General features: G+C 40.3%; 2 protein-coding genes and 1 pseudogene across 2 annotated transcripts; 1 reads left to right on the top strand and 2 right to left on the bottom strand.

The window, feature by feature from the left end:
- Nucleotides 1-1,533: 1,533 nt before the first annotated feature.
- LOC126557795 (probable cytochrome P450 313b1) lies at nt 1,534-3,346 on the top strand. Its single transcript, XM_050213679.1, has 4 exons — nt 1,534-2,086; nt 2,209-2,278; nt 2,357-2,922; nt 3,006-3,346. The coding sequence occupies exons 1-4, from the start codon at nt 1,534-1,536 to the stop codon at nt 3,344-3,346; spliced, it is 1,530 nt and encodes a 509-aa protein (XP_050069636.1).
- Nucleotides 3,347-6,209: 2,863 nt separating this feature from the next.
- Nucleotides 6,210-8,225, bottom strand: LOC126566997 (cytochrome P450 4C1-like; annotated as a pseudogene).
- A 1,161-nt stretch (nt 8,226-9,386) lies between these two features.
- On the bottom strand, nt 9,387-10,453 carry LOC126558703 (glycine N-methyltransferase). The gene is made up of 3 exons (XM_050214756.1): nt 10,096-10,453; nt 9,748-10,004; nt 9,387-9,681 (listed from the first exon to the last, which is right to left on the bottom strand). Exons 1-3 carry the CDS (start codon nt 10,433-10,435, stop codon nt 9,412-9,414), a joined length of 867 nt encoding a protein of 288 aa, XP_050070713.1. The 5' UTR covers nt 10,436-10,453; the 3' UTR covers nt 9,387-9,411.
- Between the last annotated feature and the right edge of the window lie 1,422 nt (nt 10,454-11,875).

Genomic DNA, 11,875 nt, shown 5'->3' with positions numbered 1-11,875 from the left:
ATGCAAACGTCGATAGCTAATTACGGAGGAATCACACAAGTAATAAAATGCGCGTATAAACACAATGGAAGAAATTCTTCACAAACGAATTAGGTAAGCAAGTGGGCAAGCAAATTTGGAATCTTTTCTAGAAAGCAAAGGGCTGTTCAAATTCGATTCTTATCATCTTCTCATTCATACACTCGCATCTAGAACTGTGCTCTGAAAAGCTGTACTGTATGTTTAAAACCCTTTAAAAATCATCGAATCAAAGTGTTAGATGCCACTGTTGATGCTAGTACAAGGTACAAGGTCAATGCTTCTACTTCACAGCAGAAGGCACAGTATTTCTGCGAGACAGGCAATCCGTATCCTTCGATTGAAATTTTTATAGTTTATTACTTTTGTCGGTCAATACAAACTTCTCACACCTTCCCGTATGCTGCTCGATTGCTGAAGGATTGTTAACAGAACATAAATCAAAAAAGCAATATAACGTTTTACGGCGTATAGCCGACAGCATGCAGCATCGATGCTGCTAATTGCTTGTGGTTTGCGTTGTGCAGCTGCGTGCGGTTTTCTTTTACAATTTGAAAAATGTAAATGACAATCCTTTTATTACATTCTACAGTTGAAGGTAAGTCTGAATGTGTACAGTTTGTCAGATACTTTGTAAAAACATTTTAAGTGCAAAAATTCCTTCTTGCCAGAGAATTGTCCAGCTTCAGAAGATTGTACCGTTGTCAACTTTTATTAGGTTTAATCTGACTCATTGTTTTCGTAGCTACTTTTTCCACAAAATATGTGTTGATGCGATAAATGATATGTTTAGAAAGCAGTTCCAATTTGTGTGGATAGTTAATGAGAAGCACGTGCAGCTAAGCATGGGTGGAATGTATAATTTGAATTGTGGCCTGCTAGTTTAAGCATGTTCTTTACAAACACATGGCCTAAATTGTTTGTTTGTTGACATGCTCCTCAAAAACTGTCATTTCATTGTACAATGCGGTGGAGTCGTCGAATGAAAATGAAAGTTTTGTAGATGATTTGTTCTATTGACTATCTCTTTTTAGCTTATTTACTTACGACTTTGATTGTGTGTGTCCTTATCAATAATATCTATGTGTCAGTATTGAGGAATAAATTCTTATGTAATATTTATAATCTAAAACAACACGCTATGGTCAGCAGTGTAATGGATAGAAAGGGTATTGCCAAGTTCGCCGGCAGTGCAATATCTCACCTGAATGGTGTTAATTGCAACTATCGGGGGTGGCTCTATCCAGGCTAATAAGAACGCATGAGTGGACAGAATTCTTGGGCCAGCTAGGCTTGGAAACTGCTTGATCACCACCGACCACAGAGCGCTACCCTAAGGGATAAGCGCTAAACCACCGACACAAACTGTACGGTGTGTGGATGATTTCCGGGAATTTTATGAGTCGTAAAAAAATTCATCGTCTTATAAAAGCCTCGACAAATTCGTTGCCACTGTTTAGTGAGACATTGAATGTGCTCTTGACTTGTATACCGCCGTACGATTCGAATCTGAGGATGTTAGTGTCGTTAGCGTTTGTGATAGTGGCGTTCAGTTTACTGGTACTTTGTTGGATTGTTGGCCGATGGAGAAGATGGAAACACTACAAACTATCAACCGATTTAGATGGTCCACGGGATTATCCTTTAATCGGTAGTGCGCATCTATTCCTCGGCAAGAGTACGGAGGAGCAGTTTCGGTGTATACTGGACATCAGCCAGAGCTATCAATCGCCCTGTCGTATTTGGCTCGGACCGAAGTTGTTTGTGTTCATTGATAATGCAGACGATCTGCAGATTGTGCTAAACTCGGCAAACTGTCTCGAGAAGGCAGACGTGTATCGGTTTTTTCAGTGTGAAACGGGCTTGTTTTCGGCACCGGCCAACATTTGGCGCGTGCATCGTAAGCATCTTAGCCCTTGCTTTAATGCAAAAATATTGGCTAGTTTTGTTTCTATATTTAATGTAAAAAGTGCCGTACTGGTAGATCAACTGGTGCCGCATGTGAATAAAACGAAGTTGTTCAATGTGTATGAATACATTGCAAAATGCACGCTGGATATGGTTTGTGGTAAGAGTAGTTTGATGTGTTTCAAGTGTAGATTAGTAGCTATACCGTCAAGCTTTTCTTAGTGTTGATTAGTGCCTGATGATTTTATTTGAAGTAATTGTAATAGATATGCTTTCATCTAGCTACAACCTTAGGTACTAACATGAACCTCCAGAATGAGCAAGGTGACGAATATATTGGTGCAATTGAAAGGTACAATTCAAAGATAATTTTAACTGTTCAACCACCAATATGAGTATTTCTTTATCTCTCTCTCATTTACGTCCAAAGAGCATCAGAATTGTTAAACCATCGACTGTACAAGGTGTGGCTGCATCCAGAGTGGATCTATCGCTTAACGTCCTACTACAAAATTCAGCAACAATGTTACGCAACTGCCTACAAAATGTCGCGCCGTGTACTTGCCTTGAAAAGTGATGAACTAGCAGAAATAAGGAATCGTACCGCTAGCAAGACCTCGAAGCCAAACGAAAAGCAACTGACAGATGAATATCGCAAACCTCAAATCTATATCGATCAGCTATTTAGACTCGCCAAAGAAACGGACGTGTTCGATGAGCAAGCCATCAGAGATGAAATCGATACGATCATACTGGGTGGAAACGAAACATCAGCACTGACACTGTCCCACGTCGTTCTGATGTTGGCCATTCACCAAGATGTGCAGCAGCGAGTGTATGAAGAGATTGTGACAACGCTTGGCGGTTCGATTGGTGAGGTAGAAAACGAACATCTTTCCCGCCTTACGTACATGGAGATGGTTCTCAAGGAAACCATGCGCCTCTTTCCCGTTGGTCCAATTATTGCCCGTCAATGCACGGAAGATACGAAGATTTGTAATATATACCGCACACGAAGTGGAATGCAGATTCCTAATGCTGTTTTTCTTATTTTATTTTTGTTCCAATTTATTTGCCAGCCAGGACAACTATTCCGAGCGGAGTGACAGTGGTGCTGGGAATCTTCAACGTACAGCGAAGTGAACTGCACTGGGGTTCGGCAGCGAACTCGTTCGATCCGGACAACTTCCTGCCCGAACGCATTGCTGACCGACATCCGTACTGTTTTCTTCCGTTCAGTGCAGGGCCGCGAAACTGCATCGGGTACAAGTATGGGCTAATGTCGATGAAGGTAATGCTGTGCCATTTACTTACGGCGTACAGGTTTTCCACAGACCTCACGATGGACCAGTTAACGTTAAAGCTAGACATTACGCTTAAGATTGCCAACAAGCACATGGTACGTGTCGTTCGGAGGTAGTGTGTTTGGGGCAAAGTAATAAAAATCTAAGATATGAATATTGTTTTTGGAGCTAGGTATGTTTTACAAAACCCAAACAGAATGTACCGTAGCGAGTGTGAGTAGATAGAAATAAGTTTTCTTAAAATTTTGTACAATAAATTTATAAAAAAAATGTATTTATGAATTTCATTTTTGCATGTTTCCTGCTGTATGTTGAAAAAAATGTTGGCAAAAACGCAATGCTTGCAGAAAGTGAGTTATTAGGCGGATTGATCTACATTCAACGTCTCTCTTCAATGCGATCCGCTTAGTACTGCTAAAATAATAATTGCCATAGATTGCAAGGTTGACACGCTCGTACGGGTCGGGCCACGATGATCGTTACTCTAAAGGATAGAAACTTTACTTCACATGACAACAGCTCGGGCTGAAGTGTCTCGACTTGCTGGGAAAACCAGCAGCATTTTGATTTTACTGACGTGAGCAATAACACGTGTTAAAGCAGCATTGTAAGCTTGAAGACCAGATTGAGGATCAATCCTCGATTGGTGAATACCCAACGAAAGGTCGAATATAATCTTACACCGAGGACCTGCAGCTTAGGTCTAGTCGACGGAGCTCGTTGACATTGCATTGGTGAATACTTAGATAAAAAATATGTAACTTCAGTAAGAGAGCTTACTTATTTACTTCTATGGCATCAAGATTTTCGCTCTTGGTCTGGCTGTAAGGCGTCAACACTGTTGATTGATGTGTTTGCAATATCTGTTTGGTTTGTGTTGTTGTGAACTTCATAAAACCTATTTAATATCGTCTCCGAAAATTAATCTTTAAATTACTTTTTATTGCATAGCGACAGATATATCTTCATATCACTGGAGAATGTGAATTAAGGAAAAATAAGTAATTATTTCCTCATACCATTTCTTTTTTCTGATGAGTTCAGTGAGTTCAAATGCGTTATCCATCAAACCGTTTCTCAGAGAAACGAAGAATAACAGACAAACTTATCTGTTATTAAATTAGCTATAAAATATCAATCAATACTCAACATCAAAGCTTAGTTTAGAGTTCTACCATTGAAAAGAAGCATAATTTCATGATGACACACTAAGCACGCGTCTTAAATTCTTTTTATTGATTTCAATGAAATTTTTCTTGTTGAATTTTGGCCTGCTGTTGTCGTGAAAACATACGAGCGACGCAGACTGTGGGAATGTTAATTAACGCAAAACGTTTGTTCTACTACGCAATAGCTTGTCTAGTCTGTAGCAACAGATCGAACACATCAATGAAGTGTAAAATGCCTTCATAATCAATTTTTAATCCACCAGCCTTTCCACCGCCAATTGAGAAAAAAAAGCAACCCCATTCCACGTAATGCTGTTGAAACGAATCGTCTTCCCGTGTTTCGATTATTACTGTAATTATATCACAATAGCTGCGCATTCTTGTAATTGTTTGTGGATGTCCGATTGAAAGTAGCCCTAATTTCTAGCTGTTGGGCGCTGTGGGAGTGATGCGTATGAGGGTAAAAGTGAATTTCAACGCGGAAATCTAGAACGATTTAGCAATGTTAGACAATGAAAAGCGTACGACGATGCAACCACAATTAGTGGTGGCTTGTTTCGCAATGGCTGACGTGTGCCCAGGTGCTCAGTAGAACGAAAGATACAATCACGTTTTCCCACGTTACAGCGCGCGACAACGGTACGTTATCGGTGAAACCCGGAGCAGTGCTTTCTAACGGTAATGGTAGTGAAAATAGAAACAACCAGCACTACTATCCTGGGAGCTATTATATTAGTCCCGTATCGAGTCTCGTCATCGTCTTATTTTGCTTTGTGATTGCGAATATGATTAATTTATCAGCATCTTCGATGACTTGCTGCCACCATCGTTACGCCGCCTACCGCTGCGGTGTAGCAAAGCGTGCACTTTCAATGAATTTATCATAGCGCATCGCGAAACACGCGGAAGTATCGCCACTGTTAAACCACCCGTCAATGAGCGGAGAAACGTGACGAAAAAAAAAGCCAACGCAGAGAACGCATCGGTGAAACGTGTAGTCTTGTGCCACAACTATTCATTTGGTGCTCACACCCGATCTTCATGTAACCGCTCATTAGTTAGTGCTAGCGTTGGCAGTCTCGTTTCGTTGATGCCTGAGCGCGTGCTAGCATGTGTTGAATTGTGTTGTTTCGTCGTGTGTTTGTGCTATAAATTATGGCAGGTAGAGTTTGATTTACAGCATGTTGGACATTAGTTTCTCACGTCCCATGCTTGTTTTGCATCCTTGTGATGGCATCGAATAAACTACTAATATGGAATAGGAAAAGTCAACATTCATACACAAAACCATTTACCTTCAAGGGTTGACATGGGGCCCTGTTTTGAACTGTTAGTACGCTGAACTCGATCCGTATGAGGTAAGCGAGGTTAGACCCTATATGAGTTTGAGAATTGTTTATTTGGAAGAAATTATAAGAATAAAATATTGAGTCAGCTCACTTTTGACTTCTATTTTAACATTATTTTGTGTTCATTAGGTTTACGTGCGATAAGGATAAATTATAACGAATTCTATCAAGAAGAATAATTCATTTAATATAAATTGTAGACTGTATTCATAGTAACCGTAATCGTACAAATTTCATAGTAATTTTTTATGAATTAGTAATCTAATTTGGTAATGTTTGTTCTCTGTAAACAATAATTATCGTCATACAAATTGTTTAAGTTTTGTGTAGTGCTTATTAAAGTGAATAACAAGTCTTGTTGAATATTATAATTTGGATATGAGATATTTAAACAGGAATACTGCGGTCATCAGGGCAAGTTTTTACATCCTTGTACATTTTTAACACTGCTTCACGCTAGCTTAACGATTCTCAATCGTAAGGAGACACCCGTTTGTAATCCTTAGTACGATAGCGAATTTTAAGGCGAGATCTTCCATCTTGAGTGATGTTTTGAAGCGATAGTTTCGGACGAGGTGTGCAATCATGATCTTCATCGACAGCCAGGCGTAACGGATACCGATACAATTCCGTGGTCCTCCACTGAAAGGAAGATAAGCGTATGGGTGTCGATCTGCCACTCTTTCCGGCAGGAAGTGATCGGGGTTGAATTTTTCTGCCTCAGGACCCCAGATGGCAGGATCGCGATGTATCTGGTAGATTCCTAGCGCCACACAGCAGCCGGCAGGGATGGTGTGCTTTTCTGTGAAAGTATTTATAAACACATGAAGGAACATTTTGACCCAGCTTCGTAATTGAGATCATGTTTGTGTCAAAATACAACTATCAACCAAAAAAGGCTTGGCGTATATATTGCTGCCGGCAATCTTAATAGTCTAGTACCCGAATTGTAGTTGAACATTGCAATAAAAAATAATTCTTACCATCTAATTTAACATCACCAACACACTTTCTACCAATGACAGGGGCTACTGGAAATAGACGCATCGTTTCCTTACAAACCATCTCAGTGTATACGAGATTGTTAGCCTCTTCTGTTGTTACTGGCTTCGAGTTGTCTGGACACACACTCATCACCTCCTGATAAACCATCTCCTGTACGTCAGGATGCATGGCAAGCATAAGCATCATGTTTGAAATGGTAGTAGCCGTTGTATCGTGACCGGCCATGATCATGGTATCTATATGGTCCTTGATATGAGCCTCAGTCAACGATGGATTATGTTTCGCCAATTTGGATAGACTATCGGCGAAATTAAGTGCTGGTTTGCCTTCGAACGCTTGCACTTTTTCTGTGACGTTTTGTAAGTCTTTTGAATTTTGTTTCACTTCTTTCATCAGATCGAGCGACATGTTTCTAATAATGTTCACACAGTTCGTTTCGATCTTAAAGTCTTCTGTTAAACGATAAACACTCTCCCAAAACCAGCGATAGAAATGTGTCCAAGCATCGAAGATACTCATCGGCACCATCGTGTCCTTGAGTGTTGAGATCCTTACCAAACGCATTACCTGTACGGGAAAAATAGTCATTGGAAATTTATTTCTTAATCGTTCGAGCTCGTGCCACTTACCAAACAACGCATCAATTGTACATTTGGCAATGTATATTTGTACATTAACTTCACCCTTTCCGACAAATTTGCGAAGATTTTCCACCAAGATGAAGTCCTTCTGATTAAATGTATCGACAAAGCTGGAAAGCATCATCGGACTGAAAGATCGGTTGAGTAGCTTTCTCTCATTTTTCCAAACATGTTCTATAAAAGTATGCGTTTTTTCAATATTTTTTTTTTTTTGTGGGACATACCGAAATGACATTGTTCCTTTTAGCATTTACCTGGAGCGGTCAGTAGACCATTTTCAGCCCGGAAAAAGTGGTACTGATCCATTTTATTCAACAGATGGGACGAATTCAGAACAGTTTGAAAGTAATCTGAATTATCCTTGAACGCAACGATTAGTTTAGATCCCATCCAGATGCCGATTGGGGATTTATATTTTGGGGCATATCGGTCAAAGACTTGAATAATATATTCTACAAAGATGGAAAGAACAGAAAACCATTCCTCGAAATTTATCGAAGCATGCAAATCAATGCTGAAAGAATAATCAAAGCTCAAACGCAACTAAAGCTCTTTACAAGAGGGTAGTTTAGCGTTTACATTGTTTGATTTATCATTAATGATTACAACACTTTATGTAACTAATGGTTTTAATGAGCTAATTTAAACAATGCACGGACCTCCAGTTCTTTTCCCAAAGATGAGGTAAGCATGGCCAAGCAACGGAAAGCACGGTGGCCCATCCATGGTTGATGCTGCTGCATACAACTTTCGTCGCTTCCATCGTATGCACAATAAAACTGTCAATGCCAAACACACGGCAGCGTATAGGAGGATTAAGTGGATTGACATAATTGAACAGTTTTTGCCCCCAACACAGCACTGTAAACTTGAAATCTGTCAAACTTGGTGATAACCTATGTAGATTGTGGAAAAACACCTGATTTCGCGGTAAACATTATGGTATGCACTATTGCTAAGGTTGATAAAGGACTGAACTGGGCAGCTACCGACGAACCTCAATTTATAGATTCCAAAAAAAAAGGAAAGGTCCCCTATGCTAGAATTTATGTTGGAGGAATAATCGGTTAACTGATATGATATGTTCAACATAATGGTTCACTGACCGTTATCTGTCTTGGTAGACTTTAGCTTGGTAGGTGGTAGCGGTTAATTTACTTTCTAATTTATTTACGCACGTCGATGGAGGACTAAAGAAAGAAGCAAAACGGATTCAAAGTTAATTATTCAATTTCATTATTTTTATACATATTTTTTTGTATTTCAACTTTATCCATAAAATGTTATAATACGATAGGCTTTTGCAATAAAAATGCTATCTAACGTAAGCTCTTATGAATGTTTCAATTAAAGCATATAGAGTACTAGGCCCTTTTCGTGTCATAAAACAAGGGTTCAAATCGATCAACCGAATGTACGAATTGTGTTTGTTATCTTGAACCGTGTGGTGCTGATAAATTGAAAAACTCTACTATGTAGAACTTGAAAAACTCTGCTATGTAGAAGCGTAAGATCAGATGGCACACTTACCTACGTTTTTATACAAAGCCATCAAAATACGATTGAAAACAAATTCTCATTTTTGCCAAAAGAATAAAGAGCAATGTTGAACAAAAAATAATTGCTTATACTCTAAAATACGCAGAAGTGGATAAAAATGCGCGTCAACATTGATCCAAATTCATAGTCTCATGAGTGCAATCCGTTTAGCTCCATGCAGTTACAAATAATTGCTAACGAGTGCAAGGCGAACTGGTGCTCCCACATGTTCGGTACCGAGTCGTACTAAGGGTGAGTATTTCATCTCACTTGAATTAGCTAGCCCTTCATTTACCGAATTATGATATAAAACAACCAGCCCTCGGTGAGTTACTTTATTTTGATTTTTTTATTATGTTGATGCAGAACCTCGCACAGTTATGAGTGGACAAACAGCTAGCTCCTTTCCCAAGTAGTTGACTTCACTTCAAGCGCAAATCAAAAGCTGACAGGTTGCTCTAGTTGGGTCGGTGAGTACTTAGGAGGAAGCTTTCTGTACAACGTGAATGTAAAAGGCCGGATTGGCGACACCGGTGAGTGGCTTAAAGTCACCGTAGATCTCGTGCAGCTTGTTGCCTCGGAAGATTGTTTGCAGAATTTCTTCAAACACGCGCAGCTTGTGCGGATAATATGATAACCGGAACTCGCTGACATCGTTACCCGTGCTGATCTGGTAGTCCAGTGTGACAAGCGTGGGCTTGGAGGCTACATACAGTACCGATGTTTTGATGTCCGTCGTGTGACTGCTCTGTAAAGTGAAGTGAACGTTAGTCCTGCAGTGTGTGTGCGCGCGTGTTCAAGTTTTACGTCGTACATTGTAGTAAATGCATTTAGCGGGCGTTGCACCAGTGTCCATGATATTGTCGTAGTTGCGGTGATCGATCAATAGCAAACCGCCGGGCTTGACGCATTTTTCAAAGTTACGTATGGCCTGAATCTGTTCGCGCTGGTCGCCAAAGTTATCGAGCAGATGGGCGAACGAGTTACCAAGGCACATGACCGCATCGAAACCACCGTTAAGTAAATGCTTAATGTCATCGTATAGGGTAAGCCAGTTTGCCTCCTCAATAACTGCAGGTGGATAAAGTGGCAATGAAAAAAAAAAAACCCAGTAAAACAAAATGAGTCGTTGTGTTAATTATGGGAGGGAATTTAAACTTACCCCATTTATCAAAACTAGCTTCTTTGCGGCGATTCCAACGTTCCTTCAGCGCGTACTTGAGCATCTTATCTGAGGCATCAATGGACACGACTTCAAATCCTTCCTCCAGAAGCATGATAGAATCCACACCCGTACCGCAGGCGACATCCAATATGCGGCGCACACCATTTTCGCGCAGCTTTTCCACCAAGAAGTTGCGATAGTTTTCCGTGCGGGACTTTTTGTCACCGATGAAAATTTCCCACACCTTGGCCGCCTTACCATCGGCATACTGATCACGCACACCCTCGGCTGAGATGCCGTCCGAGCGCGACTGGAACACGGTGTCAGCTTGCGGCATTTTGAGAATTTGTGTGTGTGTGTATCTGTAACGGTTAAAGGGTTGTTGTTTGTTTTTATGGAGTTTATAGTTTGTCCTAATTGATGGACGAGCAAAAGTCTAAGAGATAGTAATAAATATGATATTTTTTTAAATAAATAAAATGAATACAATATTACATCACCGCCGTAAGACGTTTCAAAAGCAAATCTATCACAAGTACACTATTTATTGTAAACACTCTAGGGCTTGGATTGCATAAGCAAAGCACCACATCATGTCCATTTGTAGGTTCCTTCGTCAAAACTTGTTCTCACGATTCCTTCGCGCAACGCACACGGTTGTCATTCGCACGATTGGGTCGATAGAAGCTGACTCATTTGCGCCGGAAACAACCGCGCCTACGGTTGTTGCTGGTGCTGGTGGGCCATGCGAGGCGATTTAGTTCAGCAATAATTATGTAACCCTCGTGGTCACGGTCAAGGAAATGCCGGGTAAGGCTCTTTTCGATTTTTAGACTTTTGCTAATTGTTCCATTGCATCAGCAAGTTTCACCAATAGCTACGCTATCATACTTACCACGTTCGGTAATTTAAAAATAATTCAAAAAAATTATGTTGCCTCAAGGAAAATTTAGACCACTCGCGGCTAACGACACTTGCTGACTGCTTTGGTTACTTTGGGACCTGTTAAACGTGCAACGGTGGTGCTCTTGAACCTGGCCGATCACTACCACTAGCAGTCGACAGTGATCGACAAGATCGCGCACCAGCACTTCCTTATCACACAAAACAACAACGAGCAGCATCGCGAGACAAATAGCGTGATATAGCAGGTTTCGGCTTAGCTTGTTCGAGCCTCCTGGTATTAACTCTGAAAAACGGAATGTTTCTTAACCAGCAACACAAACATGTTGCGCGTTGCAAATCCAACAAAAATAGGTCTAAGGAAGGCAGCAGTATGCCTTTCCTTTTTCTATCAGTATGCCCCTGCTCAGGCGAGTGTTTAGTAGACACAGCTTCGTTCACACACGGTGATAGTAACAGTCGCCCAGCTGTGATACCCTTACGTGAACTTTGAATGTGATATTTTGAAAAATATGTTGTGCTGTGTTACGTGCGTAAGGGAATTCTGCAATAAAAGCCGCACTGTTGTTATGTTTTTAATGTATGAAAAAAAAAACACCGCGTGAGATATTGTTTTAGCTTAAAAGATGTAAAACTTATCTGAATAAATACAAATTAAAGGAGATGGAGTATGTTTTAAATTGAAGATGTTTATTGCACTACGATTGTTTCCAGACTTATCATTATATTCCCATACTGTTCCTAGAACTTATGATTGATTCAAATAAGAATAGCTTCGCTCATTGCACATAACGTTAGACCTGTTATTTATTGCACCGGGGTCCTCTTACCACGAACTATACTTATATTGCACGGAAAGTGTGTTGTAGTTCTT

Source organism: Anopheles maculipalpis, chromosome 2RL (genome assembly GCF_943734695.1).
Source record: "Anopheles maculipalpis chromosome 2RL, idAnoMacuDA_375_x, whole genome shotgun sequence".
Taxonomy (NCBI): domain Eukaryota; kingdom Metazoa; phylum Arthropoda; class Insecta; order Diptera; family Culicidae; genus Anopheles; species Anopheles maculipalpis.
Note: the sequence above shows the minus strand (reverse complement) of the source record. Positions and strands in the feature narration are given on the sequence as shown.

What these genes read in the sequence shown, in the direction of transcription:
- LOC126557795 (XM_050213679.1), top strand. Translation starts at nt 1,534, where the DNA reads ATGTTAGTGTCGTTAGCGTTTGTGATAGTGGCGTTCAGTTTACTGGTA. An exon ending in CACGCTGGATATGGTTTGTG is followed by an intron (nt 2,087 to 2,208) that starts GTAAGAGTAGTT and finishes GCTTTCATCTAG; the next exon opens with CTACAACCTTAGGTACTAAC. An exon ending in TATATTGGTGCAATTGAAAG is followed by an intron (nt 2,279 to 2,356) that starts GTACAATTCAAA and finishes TTACGTCCAAAG; the next exon opens with AGCATCAGAATTGTTAAACC.
- LOC126558703 (XM_050214756.1), bottom strand. Translation starts at nt 10,435, where the DNA reads ATGCCGCAAGCTGACACCGTGTTCCAGTCGCGCTCGGACGGCATCTCA. An exon ending in AGCTAGTTTTGATAAATGGG is followed by an intron (nt 10,005 to 10,095) that starts GTAAGTTTAAAT and finishes ATCCACCTGCAG; the next exon opens with TTATTGAGGAGGCAAACTGG. An exon ending in CTAAATGCATTTACTACAAT is followed by an intron (nt 9,682 to 9,747) that starts GTACGACGTAAA and finishes TTCACTTTACAG; the next exon opens with AGCAGTCACACGACGGACAT.